The 19,158-nt window shown below is 32.0% G+C and overlaps 3 protein-coding genes across 18 annotated transcripts; 1 reads left to right on the top strand and 2 right to left on the bottom strand.

Annotated features, from left to right (window-relative positions):
* The first annotated feature begins 2,283 nt into the window (after positions 1-2,283).
* LOC107898878 (transcription factor SRM1) lies at positions 2,284-6,496 on the top strand. 10 transcript variants are annotated; one of them, XM_041090869.1, is made up of 6 exons: positions 2,284-2,389; positions 2,485-2,603; positions 2,875-2,954; positions 3,545-3,675; positions 3,821-4,231; positions 5,641-6,496. In XM_041090869.1, exons 5-6 carry the CDS (start codon positions 3,855-3,857, stop codon positions 6,128-6,130), a joined length of 867 nt encoding a protein of 288 aa, XP_040946803.1. In that variant the 5' UTR covers positions 2,284-2,389; positions 2,485-2,603; positions 2,875-2,954; positions 3,545-3,675; positions 3,821-3,854; the 3' UTR covers positions 6,131-6,496. The 10 variants fall into 10 exon arrangements, with proteins under 10 accessions (XP_040946803.1, XP_040946801.1, XP_040946804.1 ...); XM_041090867.1 differs by having other exon boundaries at positions 2,339-2,666; XM_041090868.1 differs by having other exon boundaries at positions 2,389-2,603.
* Positions 6,497-7,468: 972 nt separating this feature from the next.
* LOC107898876 (transmembrane protein 53) lies at positions 7,469-11,294 on the bottom strand. Of its 3 annotated transcripts, XM_041090863.1 has the most exons (7): positions 11,108-11,279; positions 10,506-10,587; positions 10,220-10,331; positions 9,150-10,034; positions 8,928-9,033; positions 8,169-8,374; positions 7,469-7,942 (listed from the first exon to the last, which is right to left on the bottom strand). In XM_041090863.1, the coding sequence occupies exons 4-7, from the start codon at positions 9,884-9,886 to the stop codon at positions 7,675-7,677; spliced, it is 1,317 nt and encodes a 438-aa protein (XP_040946797.1). In that variant the 5' UTR covers positions 9,887-10,034; positions 10,220-10,331; positions 10,506-10,587; positions 11,108-11,279; the 3' UTR covers positions 7,469-7,674. The 3 variants fall into 3 exon arrangements, with proteins under 3 accessions (XP_040946797.1, XP_016679931.1, XP_040946798.1); XM_016824442.2 differs by lacking the exon at positions 10,506-10,587 and having other exon boundaries at positions 11,108-11,294; XM_041090864.1 differs by having other exon boundaries at positions 9,150-10,331; positions 11,108-11,259.
* Positions 11,295-16,119: 4,825 nt separating this feature from the next.
* Positions 16,120-18,742, bottom strand: LOC107898875 (FAD synthetase 2, chloroplastic). Of its 5 annotated transcripts, none has more exons than XR_001684513.2 (7): positions 18,322-18,742; positions 18,060-18,112; positions 17,839-17,974; positions 17,552-17,727; positions 16,632-17,440; positions 16,502-16,571; positions 16,120-16,405 (listed from the first exon to the last, which is right to left on the bottom strand). XR_001684513.2 is itself a non-coding variant. In XM_016824440.2 (5 exons), the coding sequence occupies exons 1-5, from the start codon at positions 18,558-18,560 to the stop codon at positions 16,923-16,925; spliced, it is 1,122 nt and encodes a 373-aa protein (XP_016679929.1). In that variant the 5' UTR covers positions 18,561-18,742; the 3' UTR covers positions 16,120-16,922. The 5 variants fall into 5 exon arrangements, 1 of the variants encoding a protein (XP_016679929.1); XR_001684511.2 differs by having other exon boundaries at positions 16,502-16,560; XR_001684512.2 differs by having other exon boundaries at positions 16,120-16,571.
* Positions 18,743-19,158: the final 416 nt, after the last annotated feature.

Below are 19,158 nucleotides of genomic sequence, written 5' to 3'. Positions count from 1 at the left end.
CCCAATTGCTCCTCCAACCCATCCGTTGGTTTTAATTATGACTTGAGTTTACTTATGATTAAAATTTTAATCAGACACGTGATTGAAATAAGAATAAGTAAATTATATAAGTACAGACATCCATTGTATTAAATTATATTATCAAAATTAAATATTTAAATTCATTTTTTAATCAACTTTTTACTAATTCAATCAATTTTAAAGCAAAATCTTATGGGAATGTAATAGTTGAAAATTTTAGTTAATTTTATGGGAATTTTATGTTGTTAGAATCGGATTATTCGATTAAATCAGTTAGACTGAGAACTGGTTAGTATATTGGTCTAGAAAAAGAGGTGAATTGATCTTTGAGGGAATCGCTTGAAACTACTTGGAACCAGTTGAACCGAGACAAAAAAAATCAATTGAACCGACAATTGAACTAATTTTATAAAATTTTTATTACTTCTTTAATTATTGTTAAACGATGATTTGACAAGGAATTGGTGGTTTGGTCGATTCGACCACCAATTCAAATTTCAAAACATTGTGGGAATGGACTTAAATTAAAAGATGTGATATTAAAATAAAATATATTTTAACAATTGTAAGTGATGTGACATTTTCACTAAATCCATAATAAATTTAAAAAAAAATAATTGCTAAGTTCACGTACTAAAATGAATTTAATTATCAAATTTAGATTCAAAATTATATTAAGTTTTCATTTAATTAAATCCGTATCATAAAATCAATTTTTTTTTCAATTGCTATAGAAATTATCATTTTTGTGTGTGGTTTTTTAAATTTAACAAATGAGAATTTTTTATGTTCACTGTAAAAATAAAGGGATCAAAATGCACTATATGGTAGATCTATCTATGGGGCTGAGTTTGAAAAAAGATTTTCCATGCTTTAGATTGAGTCAATCCGATTTTGATTTGAATAAAAAAATATTTTTAAATATATTAAACTAAAAATATTAAACTCAAAAGAATTGATTGGATGTTTTGAGTTTGGTTTCTTTTGAAACCAAACCATGGCCCGACTCATGAACATCGCTATTTTACATTAAAAATTTCTCTTTTCACCATTTAGTTAATTAAAGATGATTAAATTTTATTTTCCTATTTTTATTAATTTGAATGATCTAAATAAAATAAAATATAATCATTTCTGTTCCCATCCTTACTTTTCTTTTATTGACATTAAAATTATTGTAACAATAAAAACGTAAATTTGAACGTGCTTAAGTGCATTTCTCCTTCAATTTAAAAGTTTTTAGAAATTAAAGGGAAAAATTAGATTTTGTATTGATTTATTTGAATAAATAGATTTAATGCACAATTCCAAAAATATCAATTTTTTCATTGAGAGGAGTTCAGAAAATTATTAAAATGAAGGCAAAAATGTCTTAGCTTAATAGTATAGGGACTTTAAGTATTTTAAAATATTAGGATTCTCGATATATTAAAATATCATGTGTAGATTTTGATAAAATTTATTTTGGTCTAGGTCTAAATATTATGACAAATCATCGATTCAATCGTGTTTTGTAATGGTTAATTCTGATAATAACTATTTAGAAATTTGTACCTGCAATATGATTGTACTTGTAATTATACTTGAAACTTAAAAAACAACCGTTAAACTAACAAAAAAAATTACCATTTTAGAAGTACAAGTACAATACAACCACAAGTATAATATAATTACAAATACATGTTCAAAGATTTGAAATATAATTAGATAATACCTACCCATGACAATTGCGTACGATAGAACTTGAACTCGAGTACTTGAAGATTCAAGACCTCAACATCCGTGAACAATGTCAAGATTTCATTAACAAAAAATAATCAATTTTCTAAATAAAAAAAACCTTTGAATAATTTAACTTTGGTATTTAATTTTTTTTTCATTTTAGAACTTAAATTATTATTTTCATTCTAGTTTATCCCTAAAAATAAAAGTTTTCAATAAAAACATAACATGTGTCACATTCTTTATTAGACACGGATAATTTTTTAGACGAATTGAGATGAAAATAATAGTTTAAATACCAAAAATAGAAATAATTTAGGTTGAAGTCATAAATAAAACTATTTTTCATAATAAATGAACAAATAATATTTTTTTTCCTGAAATGTGAGAATTACATATTCAAAATCATAAAAATATTAAATTCAACATGTCAAAGTAATTTTATTACAGTAATTTTTTTAAAAAAATTACTATAATAAAAACTATTTAAAAAGTAATTAACAAAACAGGTCCAAATTACTCAACTGCTCATTCATTGCATTTTGACTAATTATTCTCTTTTTTTACACTTTGGCAAAGATTCAAATTTTGCTTTGATTTTTTCTTTTAAAGTTTGTCACTATGCAAGAACACCACAATGGAAAAAGTAATGATTTTATAGTCAAATCATTATAGATGCTCTGCAACTGTTTATGGTTATTGCTGACACCTAAATTTGTTTTTGGTTGTTTGGTGTCTCAGAAAAAGGAAGAAAAAAGACAGGAAAAAAAAGAAAAAAAAACCCAATTTTCTTTGTCAGATATTAATGGGAATTGCAGATTCCATTGTGAGGCAATTTCTATGCCAGTAATCTCATGGAGGTGATGGACCAATTACCATTTCTGCATCTTTCTGGATATTTCATAAGAACCCATCACCATCATGTATAATTTCTTTGTCTACCCTTTGTAAATTTCTCAATAATTATGCCTTTTTTAAAGCTCTTTTTTTTTTTCCCTTTTAAACCATTTTTTGTTTTCTTCTAGCTAAAATTTTTACTGCTGCTACATAATTAGAATGAAAGAAAAAGTGTTTATTTTATATTGGGTTAAAGTGTCAGTATCTTGATAGTGCCATTTCTATGAGTTGTAGGTGGTCTTTCATTTTTATGGCGTTTTCTACTGTTGTTGTGAACACTTTTTAGGTTTAAATAAGGAGACAACAAAGCTGAGGTAAGTTTTTTTATTTTTTGAGTTAAATTCTTGAAGTTACTGTGTAGGTATCTTGAATAAGAATTAAATTACCAGATATTTCTGAAGAAACCTTTATGGCAGTGGTAGGGTTATTTTATTTTACTAGATGAAATTCTGGGTTTTCAGTTTTCTATTTGATTTTCATTTTTGGTTCTGATTTGAACTAGATTCATGGTAATTCTTTCGATTGATTAATTAGTATTGGAAAATAGTGAATGAGTGAACTGAAGTGAAAGAGGATAGTTTTGTTATGTGGTTTTGTGTTGTTAAAGCTGTTGTTATCAAACAAGTTTTTAGTTTGCAGAGATTTTTGTTGAATTTAGAAATGGCAATTTAAATTCTCAGTCTATATGCATAGACTTTCTGGATTTTTTTTTAATTTGGTTTTTGCATTGTCCCTTTCATATATTTCGCAATCGAAAACCCTAATCATGTTATTGTTGAATTCACATATTAATTTCCTTTTTTTTTAAATAATGTCTTGAATTGCCATATGTTATCTTAGATTTTATGGTTTTGAGATATTTTTCTTTGTTTGAACACTTTGTTGCCTTTTCATTCATCAATAGGTCAGCAATCCACAAAAGTCCAATTTTTGAATCGTTGAGCAAAACATTATTGAATTCTTCACATACTTTCTGGGGCTTTCTGAATTTTCTTGGACTTCGAGCTCGGGTTAAGCTTCCTTGGCTTTTTCTGGGTATTTTTTTTTCTCTGTTCTTGCATATCTCATTTACTTGACATCCCTGCTTCCCTTTAACTTAAGTATTCCAAGACCTTTTGGAGATGGATTACAGGCTATAGTAATTTCGACTTTTGGTGAATTCGGTTCTTTCTTCCTGCAGGTGATATTCTGGATAGCTGATTTGACAAGCTTTGATGACCGTGGAGGAAGCCGATAGCAGCTCCAAGTGGAGTAGGGAGCAAGATAAGGCATTTGAGAATGCTCTTGCATCTTATCCTGAGGACTTTTCAGATCGATGGGAGAAAATTGCAGCTAATGTACCTGGAAAAACTTTGGAAGAGATTAAAGAACACTATGAGCTTCTAGAGGATGATGTTAACCGGATTGAATCTGGTTGTGTGCCTCTGCCGCCATATAATTCTTCCGAGAGTTCAGCAGGTGATGAAGGAGCTGGTAAGAAGGGGAGCAGCCATTCAGGGAATTGTAACAGTGAGTCAAATCATGGGAGTAAGAATTCAAGGTCAGATCAAGAACGTCGGAAGGGGATTGCTTGGACAGAGGATGAGCACAGGTGAATAACTTTTAATGGTTTAAAATTCTTTATTTTTCTGTTTTCATTTTAGATTGATTATGTGCCTTTAGAAGAATCTTGATTAAGTTACTTTTCCTTGTAGAACTTTAGTACTTAGTTTTTATACTAGGTGTGCTTGTCATGTATTGGTTGTCTTGGATTCTCCTGTCCTTTTCATATTTAGAATTCTTGATTCCTTTTAGAAAGTTCCCAAAATTTACTTTTTACCAGTAAAAATTCTATTTGATGACTGTTGTTAAGGAAGCTCTACATGCATTTGAAGTCATTGGTATCTGTGAAAGGCCAATAAATGAATAATATATCTGGAAACGATGTGAAATAACCGAAGGGAACATGGAAGAGAGATCTTGCTTTAAAAGAAAGGGAACAAACAAAGACAAACTGATCATAAATCTTAACTTATGGACTACTTGTTATGGTATGGTGATGTTGTCAGTAGCTTGTCATAACGTTGTAGATTTCGAATTAACATGGGCACTCATGGTAGTGCAACTCTCATGGGCTCTGGTTTTGTAACACTGTTAAAACGACTTCCCGGAGGCCCTCCCTTAACTTGCACAATCTTCTTTAGGAGTTGTTTCTACGAGGCCTTGGAAAGTTTGAGATCGGGAGAGCCATTTAGGGGATCCCCTTGAAGTTTTAACTGATATATGCTGAGAGATTATTTGGAAGATTCGGATAGGAAGGAAAAGGTAGGTTCCATGCTTTAATATGCTACAATTAAAGTACCTCCTCCTTTTTGATCTATTATCAGTAACAGTTAGCCTTTTTGAAGGTTGTGAAAATGTATGTAGGGTGATTGGAGTTAAATGTTCCCTGTAGTGGCTCTATTAAGGTATCTCTGAAGAGACAAATTCTTATCATATAGACATTGGTAATATTTAAATACACATTAGGCTTTCATAGATATGCTAGTTTTCTGGGGCTGTCTAGGCTCGAATAATCCTGAGTTGCACTTTGGCTGAGTTAATGCTTAGATTAAGTCAATTTTGTGTTAAGTGATTAGGTTTCTAAATACTGCTGTAATTTTGAACAGCTTGAGATAACTATGGGTTGCACGTGTGGCTTTGGAACATTGAACTTGTCATCAGAATTTGTGTCAGACACATATTCAGACATGAGTATCGTGTATGACCCTCCAAATACGAAAAAAAATTGAACATACCTGTGTCAAACATCTATCCATATCCAGCTTAAAACTAATTGAGGTTTCCCCCAACGTAAACAGCTGTGGGATTTACTCTATCTTCATTTCAATACTGTTTATACTTATCCTTGAATGTGAGACGTCTTTTGATATTAGTTTGACCAATAAGCTTGTAATATTATGATTTTGACGGTGTGTTTAGTCACTGTATTTATTTATTTATTTTAATCTTGAAAAACAGGTTATTTCTTCTTGGTCTGGATAAATATGGGAAAGGTGACTGGCGAAGCATATCCCGGAACTTTGTGGTCACAAGAACGCCAACACAAGTAGCAAGTCACGCTCAAAAATATTTCATTAGATTGAACTCAATGAACAAAGATAGAAGGCGATCTAGCATCCATGACATTACCAGTGTTGGCAATGGGGATGTTTCAGCACCCCAAGGTCCGATCACCGGTCAATCAAACGACACCGCATCCGGGGGTTCTGCAGCAAAATCAACCAAACAGCCGCCCGGACATTCTGTTGCACCACCCTGTATCAGTGTGCATGGAGTTCCAACTATGGGGCAACCAATAGGAGGTCCCCTCATCTCAGCAGTTGGCACGCCAGTGAACCTTCCTGCTCCGGCACATATGGCTTACGGAGTCAGAGCTACATTACCAGGAGCAGTGGTTCCAGGTGCACCCGTGACATACCCTATGCCGCATACATCTGCTCATAGGTAATACGATGATGTTTAGCTACAAAATGTACAAAGAAGGCTACTTTTGCTTGTGCTGATATTAGGTCACACTGTTTTCCATTTTAGCCTGAATAAGAGTTGCTTAATTGCAAGCACAAGTTATGTCTTTTATTTAATCTAAAATAAGCCATAGGGAGAGAATTTACATGTATTTTTTTATAAGAAACTATGAAAAATGAAAATGTAAAATGTGGCAGATTTATGGGTAGGACACCATTTTGGCACCTATTTTTTTTTTCAGTGCAACCATAAGCATTAGACTTAGTGGATGCTTAGGAATTTTATGGGAAAAAATGTTGTATAAAAAAAACTTGGTCGATGCATTATTATATCAGGAAAGTTATTCGAATATGCTCTTTTTTTCGATGTATTGTATTTGTATATCTCAAAAACTTTTTTAATGAAGTTTTAAATGTCTCATATATTTAAATATATATATATTTTATTACATGGACAAATTTGTTTATAGGATGATAATTGAGTGGGATTGGAGAAGATGTTAATCTATCATCACTCTATAGTTGAGATGCTTTGTCCCACGGCCCGTATATATAATTTTGAAAATCACCTTATCACTACATGAATGTTGCTTTTTCTTTATCTCATCCCGCTCCACTTTAAATTTTTAGTTATTTTCAATATTTCAATCTTTTTAAAAGCAAGTGAATACTTAAACATGATTTTTATTTAAAAAAGAAAATAAGACGAGTTATTTTTTAACAAATTTTTACAACTTTACTATTGTAATAGCTATATATATACAAGAGCAAAATAGTATATTAAATAGTTGGACGGGATGGAGTGAGTAAAGCAATTACCATATTTACTCGTACTTACATTCACTTTTTTTTAGTAAAAAAGGCTCCATATAAAAAATTTAAAATAAGTTTAATTAAAATAAATTAATTAAGTAATTATATGATTTTTATTCCAATAATATAAAGAATAAAAATAATACCCAAACTAGTATAGATTCAATATCATTAACTGAAATGATATGAAAACTAAAGTAGAATCTGGAGTCATATACCTCAAAATATTAAACCAATCATTACAAAATAATAATAATAAATGAACCAAAGAGTCGGACAAGAGCCACATGGCTTTCTAGAACTGATGCGACATGATAATGTTGAACTGACAAGACTATGTCGAGTTTGAGGAGAAAAAATATTGTATGAAAGAGGGTAAGTTGCTTACCTTATCCGTTCTCACTCTTATGAAATCTTTGTATTAATTCATTTCTATGTTAAATTATTATGATTTAGCATATTAAAGTATTTTCAAGATACTTAAATTTAATACCAAAAATAAAAAGATGTTACGGAAATTCAAATATGATAAAAGTAGCTTGTCTTTACAAAAACAATTCCCTAAGGCAAAAGAAGAGTATGTGTAGTATTTGACCAGGAGAGTACTTTATGAATGAATGAATTTTCATATAAAAATTGATGGGTTTATTATTCCTCCCCTAATGCCACCTTGTCTATGAATATGGGTTATTAGTCAGTACTTCGATGGTGATACTTAAGAATCTTTGCAACAAGTATGCACACAGTCCTCCAAAAACCGGCTGAGCTGACTTGTATACAGTTTTGGGTCATTTCTAAAATGATCAACATGAGGTGTGGACACGAAGTTGCATGCCCGAACCTCACGCCCGGATCTCTTCTGCTCCTCGATAAACGATTCCACCCGTTTGGCAGGGATGACTCGATCTGCAGAGCTATAGATATATAACTGCGGACAGTTAGGTTGTCCAGATGACAGCAAGCCTAATACATTGGAAAGCCTCCTGCAAGATGAAATGAGATGGAGTCATGTTAGATATAATGCGGAAAGGTTATTCCGGCTAGGATCGTTAGTATTTGTATCAGGCATACTTCTACCCGGAATGAAAATATTGATAATTCTGGCCTAATAAAACGCTTTTTGAATGAACCAAACATCAGATATGGAATTAGAAATAGTGAAATATTCATTCCTTCATTACCAATTTTTGAGGAGATTATTATTACTACCTGTTAACACCAGGAAAATTCAAAACCATCCCAAAGAACTTCTCCAGGACCACCAGCAAAGCAGCTTCAGTTAGTGCAGGCTTCGGTTCTGAGACTTCTTTTTTGCCGACTAACGTCCCCATACCAGGTTCAACTGATCCTGGAAATCCTTTTGTTGCAACACTATGTTTCTTCAGAAAAGCGGCTGAGAAACCTGAAGCCCAGACCTGAAAAATTCGAAAAACAAAAACCAACAAGCATTTCCAATGTATTGATCAGAAACATGAACTCCAAACTTAAAAGCAAAAGAAATAAAGAACTCCAGAAGAATGAATAAACATATAATCTACAATATGTTCCGGCCAATGCCGATGTCCAAATTTCTTGTAAAAAACATTGACAATGTAAGGACAAATCAGGCATAAAGTAGTTTTTGGTTTCTATGAGAACTACCAATGATATAATGGTACAAAACAGAATCAAGAAGAACTAATGTATCACAGTACTAGATGATCACCAACAATTGTACAATATGCTTTTACTTGGGAACACCCACCTAAATGCAAAGCATGATAAAAGGGACACTAGAAACTTATCAACATTAAAGCGTAGACTGGTCAATGACCATAACCTATTTTGCATTTTGATATAAATAAATTCCCATTCTCAAATAGCTTATAACTACCATTTTATTGATAGACTAGATTATTACTAGAATTGAGAAAGTTGTTTGTTAGTCAAGTCAATTATGTATGTAAAACACCTTCAAACATCGTTTACCTGAGGGTCAAGGGCTGCAACAGGGGCTGAATCCACAATGCAACCTCTTATCCTTCCCATTAAGGAAGGATCCTGCTTCTGAAACTTCTCAAGAATAACTCCATATCTGTAACAATTCCAGCCCAAAAATCAGTTCAGATAATTAGCACAAACAACAGAAATCAAATTGTTCCTAATGAATACATGCAAAAAAAAAATGTAGTTATCTGAGTGAAAACTCACGTTAACCAGCCAGTATTGCTAAAAGTGTGAAAAACCAGGCTTTCCCCATACTCCTCTTCCAACCAATCAGCCAAGTGATTAACAAGCATGTCGACGTCCTTCTCAGCTTTCCCACCATCTTGATAATTGATAATATCAATCATTGGAAAGGTGAAGGTAATGACATGATAGCCTCTGGAGGTATACCAATCTGCATATTTCTTGAGATGTTTCTGCTTAGACCCCAACCATCCTAATAAGACTACAGCTGTGCGAGACTTAGCTGTCGAACAATCAGAGTTCCCAGAAACATCAATGGCAGATGGCTCTGGCAAATGCCATCTGTATAAAACATCAGGGGCTGAGGTAGGGATATTGTGTTTAAATGCAAAAGGCTTTGATGCTTTAGATAACTCAGCTGACTGATATAAATTAACCAGCAACGGAGATGAAGCAAAAGAAGAGCTTTTGGGAACAAAATCCCGGGCTGAATTTGGAACCGGAAACTTAACACTAGGGATAGGCACTCGGATTCTAGTAACAAAAGAGAAGTTTGCAAGCTTAGAAGCTGATATATGATCCACAAATGAGGACTTGGGCTCTGGTAAGGAACTAGATGTTGAAGTTCGAATTTGTTCAGAGGTTGAACAAGTATCCCACGATGGAAGCTTAACACTAAAATCGGCAGAGACCGAAGCCACGGCCACCGCAGCAGCGGCTGCTAGAGGACGTTGAATGATTCCTGACAAGGAACCCATATTGAAAACCCAAAAGACGAACTACCATACCAATATGAACCAGCCCTCAAACAAACATTAAAAACCCAATCCAAAACTCATAAAAAAACTCAACCTGATCAATACCCAGAAAGCCTAAACACAAAAGAAAAACAAAAACAAGGATCACCTGCGAAAATAAAGAGAACCCATTTATGACCCCAAGAAATTGAATCAAATAGATAAATAAGAAACGTGAAAAAAAAAAGCAAGAAAATGTTGTGAAGAAGAAAATAAGCAAAAGCCAAGGTTGGCACTTGTCAAAGCAATGGCATATTCGATGGCTATTGCTGTATATTCTTTTCCTATTCTTACCTTGTGTAAATTAAAAAGGGGTTTGAGAAAGAATCGGGCTGTCAAAGAATGGACATTGACAGCCCGAACAATATCAAACACCGACCAAAGAACCCTCCTTTGTAGTCTCCTACTGCAAGAAAAGGAAATTTTTTTCATTCAACCAAAAAGAAATAGAGAGCCACAAAACATGAAAGTCGTTATAATAATTAATTGTTATATAATTTAAAAAAAAACAGCGCGTGCTTAAGGTGTTTTGCAGAATCAGCCTGCTCAAAAATATATCCACTAATTGAACGCCACGTGCCTTTTGTTCAAAACTGCACGACAGGGATTGATCATGTATTGAATGACCCTTTTGCCCTGTTGGTTCCCTTGTTTTTGGACCCCTAAAAAGATAGGGAAAGGGATTTCCATATAGAAAAGTTAGGTTAGGGGTAATATAGGAAAATCAATTTAAATATACGCAGTGACCTAAAGGAAAGAATCATGAATCATTGGATGTAAAGTGACGCGGTCAAAATTACAACTAACAAAAAATAAGAAAAAGGAAAGACCTGTGAAAGTGAAAAAACGGCAACCGAGTCAACTCGGCCACAACTCAGTTACCACCAAGAACACGAATAACCGTATTAATCGTTCATTATTCAATGATTTTAAAAAAGAAAGTTGAAAGGGTTTTTCAAATTGCCAGATGAATTCACACACACAAAAAAAAAAAACAAATGAAACGATGGAAATCGAAACGCGAAGAGAGAATATGTTTACGATGATTGAGAAATCAAATGCAACCCTAAATCATGAAAAAAGAAATGCAGGCCATGGAAAATACAATACAGATTTGGATTAAGATGAGGATTTCAAGAAGAAGACAAGAGAGAGAGAGAGAGAGAAGGATAAAAAAGTCACCTGAAACTCTGAAAGGGTTGAAGATGGTAAAGGCGATTTTAGATTGCTTGGTATTTAAACTTATTTTAATCAAAAGAATAGAAGATTTTTGCGGTTTGGGTTTCGATTTTCGTGACGGAAATAATGCGCCCCCTCTCTCTGTAATATTTGTTGTTTTCTTTTTCCTTTTTTTCCCCATAATTTCTACGCTCTCAATTAAAAAGGTGATTGATGCAAATTTGGAATATATCAATAAAAAAATGATATTAAAATTAAATAAACTATTGAAATAGTCACTTTTATTTTTTCGGATTACATTTTAATCACTTATGTTTGAAATGTTACGTTATCATATTATAACATTTTAATCATTGAATGTTAATTGTCGTTAATAGTGTAACAGTAAGCTGACATGGCACGTTAAATAATCATATCAAACAAAAATTTTAGGTTAAATTATACAATTGGTCTTTATATGTTTTTCGTTTTGAGCAATTTAATTTTTCTCTTTTATGTTAAAAGAGATGGAGAAAGAAGGAAAATAGATGGAGAAGTAGAAGAGAATTGAAAAAAAAAAGAGAGGAAAAGTTAAAAGAACGTAAAAAAAAAATTATTCTAAAACAAAAAAATGTGGGGACCAATTGTATGATTTAACCTAAATTTTTTGTTTGAAATGATGATTTAACGTGCCATGCCAGCTTACCGTTACACCGTTAATAGCAATTAACGACTTAGTGACTAAAATGTTACAACACGTTAACAGAAGTGATTAAAACATAACATTTCAAACATAAATGACTAAAATGTAACCTAAGGGAAACAAAAGTGACTATTTTGATAGTTACCCTTAAAAATATATTCTTATATCTTTTCAATCTTTTTCAATTTTAAAATTGAGAAAATTGAACCCTTAAAACTTCAGAATAATTAATCATTGTCAGCTTTGAAAGTGAGCAATTAAAGATAATTAATCACAACGTCAATGTCTTTTGTCAATTGTACATAATTTTGATTGATATAAGAACAAATTTAACCTCAACATTTACACATTTACACAAATGTTAGAAACTAGTTACATCAAGACAAAATTATCAGAAAATGTAAATTTAAGGGCTAAATTTGTTACTATACCAATCAAAATTATGCACAATTGACAAAAAGACATTAATGTTGTGATTAATTGTCCTTAGATGTTCACTTTCGAAATTGACAAAGATTAAATTTCTCTAATTTTTTTTTTAAAATGACCAATTTAATCAATATCAAAATTAAAAAGGATAGGAGAAGTCCTTTTACCTATATTTTAATTAGAAAAAATCTACTCATCATTACTTGTAAAATATTAAAAAAAATTGGTGTAATAAATTAAAGTTATTATTAGTATTGTGATAATCTATGACTATACTAATGTTTTCTTTATTAGAAAAATAATAAGTATCTAATTATTGGTAAATGAAATTTATACCATTTTCTTTATATTTGATTAAAATTTATATTCCCTGCATTACAACATATTCATACATGAAATTATCGAGAAAGAAGGGAAAAAAGGGCTAAGGTTCCTGATCTATAAATTACCATACATTTGGGTTGAGTTATTCGTTTAGATTTGAAAAGTGAAAAGATTTGAATAAAAATATATATATTTAAAAAATTGATTTGAACAAAAAATAATACTCTTTTTCTAAAGAGGCTAAGTTTTGAGCAAGAATTTTTTGTTTAGGCCCGATTTGAATTTGCTTAATTTTTATCACTACTGTTTACTGCTGTTTTGCTATTGTTTGCTGCCATTTTGATGTCATTTTGTTATTATATTGCTATTATTTTATTTTTATTGTTTGAATATTGTATAATTCTTGTTTTATTATTAAATTTGCTACGATTTTAGACAATATAAATTTTTTATACAAATAGGCCGAGCCAAGCTTAGATTTAATTTTTTATTTAAACTAAATTTAAGCAAAATTTTAAACCTATTTTTTAAATTAAGCCAAACCGAAACCATAAAAACAAACCTAAAATTTTATAGGTTTAAGTAAGAGCAGTGGATGTAGAGGTGCTCATGGGCCGGGCGGCCCGGCCCGGCCCGACGGCTCGCCCGAAATATGGGAGGGTTTGGGTAAAAATATAGGCCCGAAATATGGGCTTGGGCAAAAAAACGAGGCCCGTTTAGAAAACGGGCCGGGCCTCGGGCACCACTTTTTCAGCCCGGGCCCGGCCCGGCCCGATATAATAAATATATTTATTTTTTTAACTTTAAAATATTTTTACATACTTTTTTTAATTTTTTTTTAATTTTAAAATATTTTTAAAATACTTTTTTTTTAAATTTTTTTAATTTTAAAATAATTTTAAATAATTTAAAAATACTTTTTAAAATTTTTTAAAATAAAAATAGGCCGGGCCGGGCCCGGACTTATAATTTTTTTCTCGGGCCGAGCCTGGGCAAAATCTTAAGCCCATATTTCGGGCCAGACCGAAATTTTTTATAGACCCGGTCCGAGCCTGGCCCGACCCGGCCCATGAGCACCTCTAAGTGGATGCCATACTGTTTCTTTAATGTCATTTTTTTTTCCCAATTCTGCTTTGGAATCTTTTGATTATGACATTTCGTTCCTACATGGCAGATGTAGAGAAATGAAACTTGAATGATTCTTATATTCGCTGTACCATTTATGTCATAATTGTTATATTTGTATTGTCTTCGAGAATGCTTAAAAATGTGCCACAAATGACCAAAACCAAGGATGTTTAACAGTTAAGGTGCTCGAAATCAGCTAAATACTGAATATGTATGTGTTTGACATCATAGTATCTACGGTACCCTACATTAGTAGTCATCTAATTACGGTATTATTTTTTCTTTTTGATTACCGGATTATGAAAAATTATAAAATGATCACTTAATTATTCAGTTTTATCTTTTTTTTAATCACCCAACTATCTTGAATTTTTGGCTGTTTTCATTTTTACTTACACACTCATGATTAGACCTGTCCATGGGCCGGGCCGGGTTCGGGCCGGGCCCACAAAAAATTTCAGCCCATTTACTAGGCCTGGGCCCGGACCGAAATATGGGCCTAAGATTTTACCCAGGCCCGGCCCGAATAAAAAATATGGGGCCCGAGCCCGGCCCGACCCGTTTTTAATTAAAATTAAAATTATTTTTTTAATAAAATTAAAACTAATTGTTATTAAAATTAATTGTTAGTAAAATTATCAAATTATTAATTGTTAATTGTATTAATTGTTGTAATAAAATCTAACATTTGATTAGTAAATTTATCAAATTATTAATTGTATTAATTGTTGTAACAAAATATAACATTTGATTAGTAAAACAAACTTGATGTTTTATTATTATTATTTTGTAACACTAGTCAAGGAAATGAAAGTAAATAAACTTAAAATAAAAAACTATTATATTTTTTAAACGGGCCTAAAATTTTGCCCAAGCCCATATTTCGGGCCTATATTTTTACCCAAACCCTCCCATATTTCGGGCGGGCCGTCGGGCCGGGCCGGGCCGCCCGGCCCATGGACAGGTCTACTCATGATAAAAAAAGAAAAAAAAACATAGTTGAGTGATTATTTTGTAACTTTTCATGGTTTGGTGACCAAAAAAGAAAAAAAAAACATAATTAAGTGACCATTTTGTAACTTTTCATAGTTGGATGACCAAAAAATAAGAGTGACTACTAATGTAATTTATAAGGGTGAGCATTCAATCGAATCGTATCGAATAAAAATTTTTTGAGTTAATCGAGTTTTCGAATCTCATTTTATCATCTTAACTTTATTTAAAGTTTTCTTGAGTCGAGTGAGATAGAAAATCGAATATATTTGTTCGAGTTAAATTTTAAAAAATAATTTTGGGTCCTTGTAAACATTGTCACCCATCGTAATAAAATTTGTCCACCTTAATCAAAATTTTTATTAACTTTCATCACCTTATAATTTACTTATTAATTTTTTATATACTGGTTAGCTTATTTGTTTGCTTAGTTGTTTCAATTATCTTCAAATTCTTGTCACTATGTATTTTAGAATTAAAAATATATTAAATATAAAATTATGATTTTTTAATAAAAGTTATTTTAAAAATAAAATGTGAAATTGATACCAATATAAAATTTTAACACGAATATTTTATGGCATAATTAAGAATTCAATTTTAATATAAATATTCAATATGACTAAATAATTCAATAATATAAATAATATAAAATGTGAAATTTAATTTAATAATATAAATAGTATATATAAATAAAATTATTACTATTTATATTTAGTGATTTTTTTGGATAAATTTGATTTTTTATTTGAGAGTAAAAGGTGAGAAGTAAAAGTTTAGGGGAAAAATAAAAAGTTTTGGAGAATAAAAGTTTGAGGGAAAGTAAATAGGGGAATAAAATTTTGGAGGGAAAATATTAAAAAAAAATTGGAAGGGGGAGGGTTTGGGGTAAATGAGAGGTGGGATGGGAAGAGAATAAAAATTTTAGGGGAAAAGTGGGAGGGAGTAAAAATTTTAGGAGAAAATAAAAAGTTTTGAGAGTTTTGGGAGTAAAATTTTGAGAAAAAGTAAATGGAAAGTAAAATTTTGGTGGAAAATGGATTTTAGGTAAATTAGGGGGTTGGGAGGGGAAGAGAGTAAAAGTTTTGGAGGAAAAGTGGGAAGCAGTAAAAGTTTTGAGAGAAATGTTAAAAAGTTCGGGAGTTTAGGGTAAAAATGTAAAATATTATAGTTTCATATTCGAATTATTCGAGTTATTCGAATTCGAAAACTCAACTCGATTCGAACTCGAAATTTGAACAAAAAATTCGAGTTGATTTGAATAACTCGATTAACTCGAATAACTCGATTTGTTTAACTCGAAATTCGAATTTTTTTCGATTTTTTCGAGTCGAATTGAATTTTGCTCACCCCTAATAATTTACCCTTATATTTATCGACTGCGTTTGGGCTATAAGGGGGTAAGGATAAGGGGTCCAAAAATTAAACCCAAAATTGATGTCAAATAAAGACTTGAATATAAGTACTTTGTCACTTCACTTGTGGTTCAATGATAGTAATAACAATGTCATTTACTCTTAAGAGCAAAAGATGACTTATAAGTAACAAACTCCATGCTGTTTTATCAGCAACACGAACAAATAACTGCATGCATAAGCATATTGAACAAGCATAAAGAGCAGACTTGTTCACAAGAACTAATCAACACAAATTCTAAATTAACTTTCAAATACTCCATTCTCGAGTAAACTATATACTTAAAGTGAATCAATGAAGCCTAAGAACTTGCGAAGCCGATTACCAACCTATAAATAAATAATGTTCTCAATAACAAATGAAAACAAGGCTAGTCCTAAAGACCAGAAGTAAACTACAGGATATATATGGTTTCCCAACTTTACCCGTAAAAGTTATACGTCATCCATGAACTTGCTTTTCGTTCCTTCAAACCATCAATTGACTGAAAGCATACTGAAAGATTCATTAGAAACAAAAACCAAGCAATAAATTTAAAGATTCACACGCACTCACCTATACTGTGAAGGTACCGATAGATGAGATCCTTCAAAGCCAATACAAATTCAGAAATAATTTCGAGTCAGCTAACTAATCAATATGATTGAATGAAAGCAGTTCCTGCGAGAGGAAAACATAATTCATTTCCACCATAACAAATTTGATATGAATCCTATATTCAATGATTTAACTGATAAAGAAATACAGATCCTCTCATATGGGGGATATACGTATATGGTAATTGCTCTTAAACATGGCTGAGAGTTCTCACCCATCAAGTACTTTCCTGAAATGAACTAAACGAAATTAACTCTTTAATTCACCAAATTCAATACCCAAGACCTGTGATTTTTGAGAATAGTCATTATCACAAAAATCTACCCGATCCATCTCTAGATGGATATGCGATGTGTCGATAGACACTCTACATGTTACTGCATTTTGTTCTCCAAATAAAAGAGAACAGTTCTCGTAAAAACCATCTTTTGGTGGTAGATTTAGCAAAGAAGATCTTGGTGCTGACATCCTTTGTGTACTGCTAGTACTAGTTAAGCTTTCCCAGTCTTTAATCGTCAATAATAAACGATGCGGGCGGCCTAGAAGCTCTGACACGTATTTCATGTCACCTTCAGCTAAAGCCTGCCGAACACGGGTAGATGATACTTGTCCCCTGTCTTTTAAATCTAAACGGTTCATATTTCTTGCATCTTGGTGCCTGTCCATGACAGAATTTATTATGTAAGCACCCATACCAAACTCATCACAGAGTCTCACCAATTCTGAGGCATCACCAGCAGCTTTATAGCCAAAGCGATAGTTTTCACCTGTGACAATTAGCCATCGAAACGACCTATTTCAAATTATCCGGATCAAGCTTTTACTCGATAATATCGAGATAAACAAAATCCTAAGAGTTGAAATAGCTTTTAGTATACCTGCCACAACTCCACAAACTCCGAGCTCCCTCGCTAACTTCTCTACAAACTGCCTCGGACTAAGATGCCTAACGCTCATAAACTGTACCTGGAATTCCTTGGGAGCCACATTACCACAATATGGAGCCCAAGAGGAAAGAACACGCTCACGATCACATTGTGCAACTACGGGTGGCCTGTCCAAAACCATACTAGGCTTCAGTGTAACGAAACGAAAATAGACAAAAAGCTTTACAGCATTACACAAACATTATATGCATGTATATGTGTATTTATATTAACTTTACCTAGGGTCCCAACCAAGAACTTCAGCCATTCCTACAAATGATAAAAGGTATGGGGTTCCAACCTTTGATGCTTGAATTGCAAGTTCTCTATGACCAATGTGAAGAGCATCAAATTTTCCCAATGCCACTGTCCCTCCTAATATCAACACATGACATAAGTATACTAACACAAAAATATGAGTTATGGTAAAATAGAAGTGGAGAAAAACATGAAAAGAAACCTGCCACTGAGGATAGTGCTTCAGAGGGCTTCTCATGCTCGTCTTCTCGTTGGCTTTACACAAAAATAAAATTTATTTAGATGCTTCGAAAAACAAAAAAACTAATACAACCAATTCAAATAAAAAAGGAACCCTACGTCAAATTTGAACACCCATTTAATTAAATTGATTGAAAAAAAAAGAGATTAAAGCAAACTGCTAAAATTATGTACACCAGAGAAGCTGAAATTACTTGTTAAAAAAGTAAAAGAAAAAAGGGAACCTGAAGGAGACGGGGGGAAAAGGAATGTCGCCGGCGGATTTGGATTGAAGACTAGAGGAAGAAACAAATCGAGGATGAAATCGAGGATTATGAGAATTATTATCAACAATCGCGGCGACGGTGGCGGCAGCGGAGGAGGGAGGTTTAACCGTGAAAGAAGAGAGGTGAAAGATTCCGGTGGAGCAAAATCGTGAACCCAAATTTTGATGAGAGATGCGAGAGCCGCCACAAGCCAACATTTTTTGTCGAACTTTTATTGTTATTATTGTTAAAATAAATAAATAAACAAAGTGTAGGATGTGTTTTGCTCCATAACTACATCGTACTGAAGAAGATGAAGTAACAGTAAGTAGCAACGGGTAGGGCTTTTGCGGCTTTGCGCTTTACACCGTTACTGATTTTATTTTAGGCTATTTTCTGATATTTGTCTTATTTAATTAATTTCAACGAAAAATATTTCTAAATTTTCATCAACATTTGAATCGAATTACACCAATCAATTAAATCCGAAACTTATGTTATTAACAAATTGAAAGAAGATTGAATCGATATAAAATCACTTGTCCAGAATTTAAATATTTAATTTAATTTTTATAATTTATAAATTTTATGATAAATTGAATTAATAGTTGAATCGATTATTGTAATAATTGATGCAAATGTTCGTAAGTGTATAATATCCTCCAATCGGTTAGTATAATTGTAAGACTAGAAAGTTTATACATATAATATAAATATATAGATTTTTTTGTATGATCTATGTATCCTCTATTTTATGATCTATAAATATTAATCTTTTCGACATTCATAATTATTCTTCCTATATTTCATATTCAG

This window comes from Gossypium hirsutum, chromosome D04 (genome assembly GCF_007990345.1).
Source record: "Gossypium hirsutum isolate 1008001.06 chromosome D04, Gossypium_hirsutum_v2.1, whole genome shotgun sequence".
NCBI lineage: Eukaryota > Viridiplantae > Streptophyta > Magnoliopsida > Malvales > Malvaceae > Gossypium > Gossypium hirsutum.
The sequence above is the reverse complement of the archived record's forward strand: the minus strand, read 5'-3'. Positions and strand labels throughout refer to the sequence as shown.

Bases quoted from the DNA above. Each gene is read 5' to 3' on its own strand.
- LOC107898875 (XM_016824440.2), bottom strand. From the start codon at position 18,560: ATGTTGGCTTGTGGCGGCTCTCGCATCTCTCATCAAAATTTGGGTTCA. The intron at 18,113-18,321 runs GTTCCCTTTTTT...TTTTGTGTAAAG, and splicing joins TTTCCCCCCGTCTCCTTCAG to CCAACGAGAAGACGAGCATG. The intron at 17,441-17,551 runs GTATACTAAAAG...TAATTGTCACAG, and splicing joins AGTTTGTGGAGTTGTGGCAG to GTGAAAACTATCGCTTTGGC.
- LOC107898878 (XM_041090869.1), top strand. From the start codon at position 3,855: ATGACCGTGGAGGAAGCCGATAGCAGCTCCAAGTGGAGTAGGGAGCAA. The intron at 4,232-5,640 runs GTGAATAACTTT...CTTGAAAAACAG, and splicing joins TGGACAGAGGATGAGCACAG to GTTATTTCTTCTTGGTCTGG.
- LOC107898876 (XM_016824442.2), bottom strand. From the start codon at position 9,886: ATGGGTTCCTTGTCAGGAATCATTCAACGTCCTCTAGCAGCCGCTGCT. The intron at 9,034-9,149 runs GTGAGTTTTCAC...GAATTGTTACAG, and splicing joins AGCAATACTGGCTGGTTAAC to ATATGGAGTTATTCTTGAGA. The intron at 7,943-8,168 runs GTAGTAATAATA...TTCATCTTGCAG, and splicing joins AATTTTCCTGGTGTTAACAG to GAGGCTTTCCAATGTATTAG.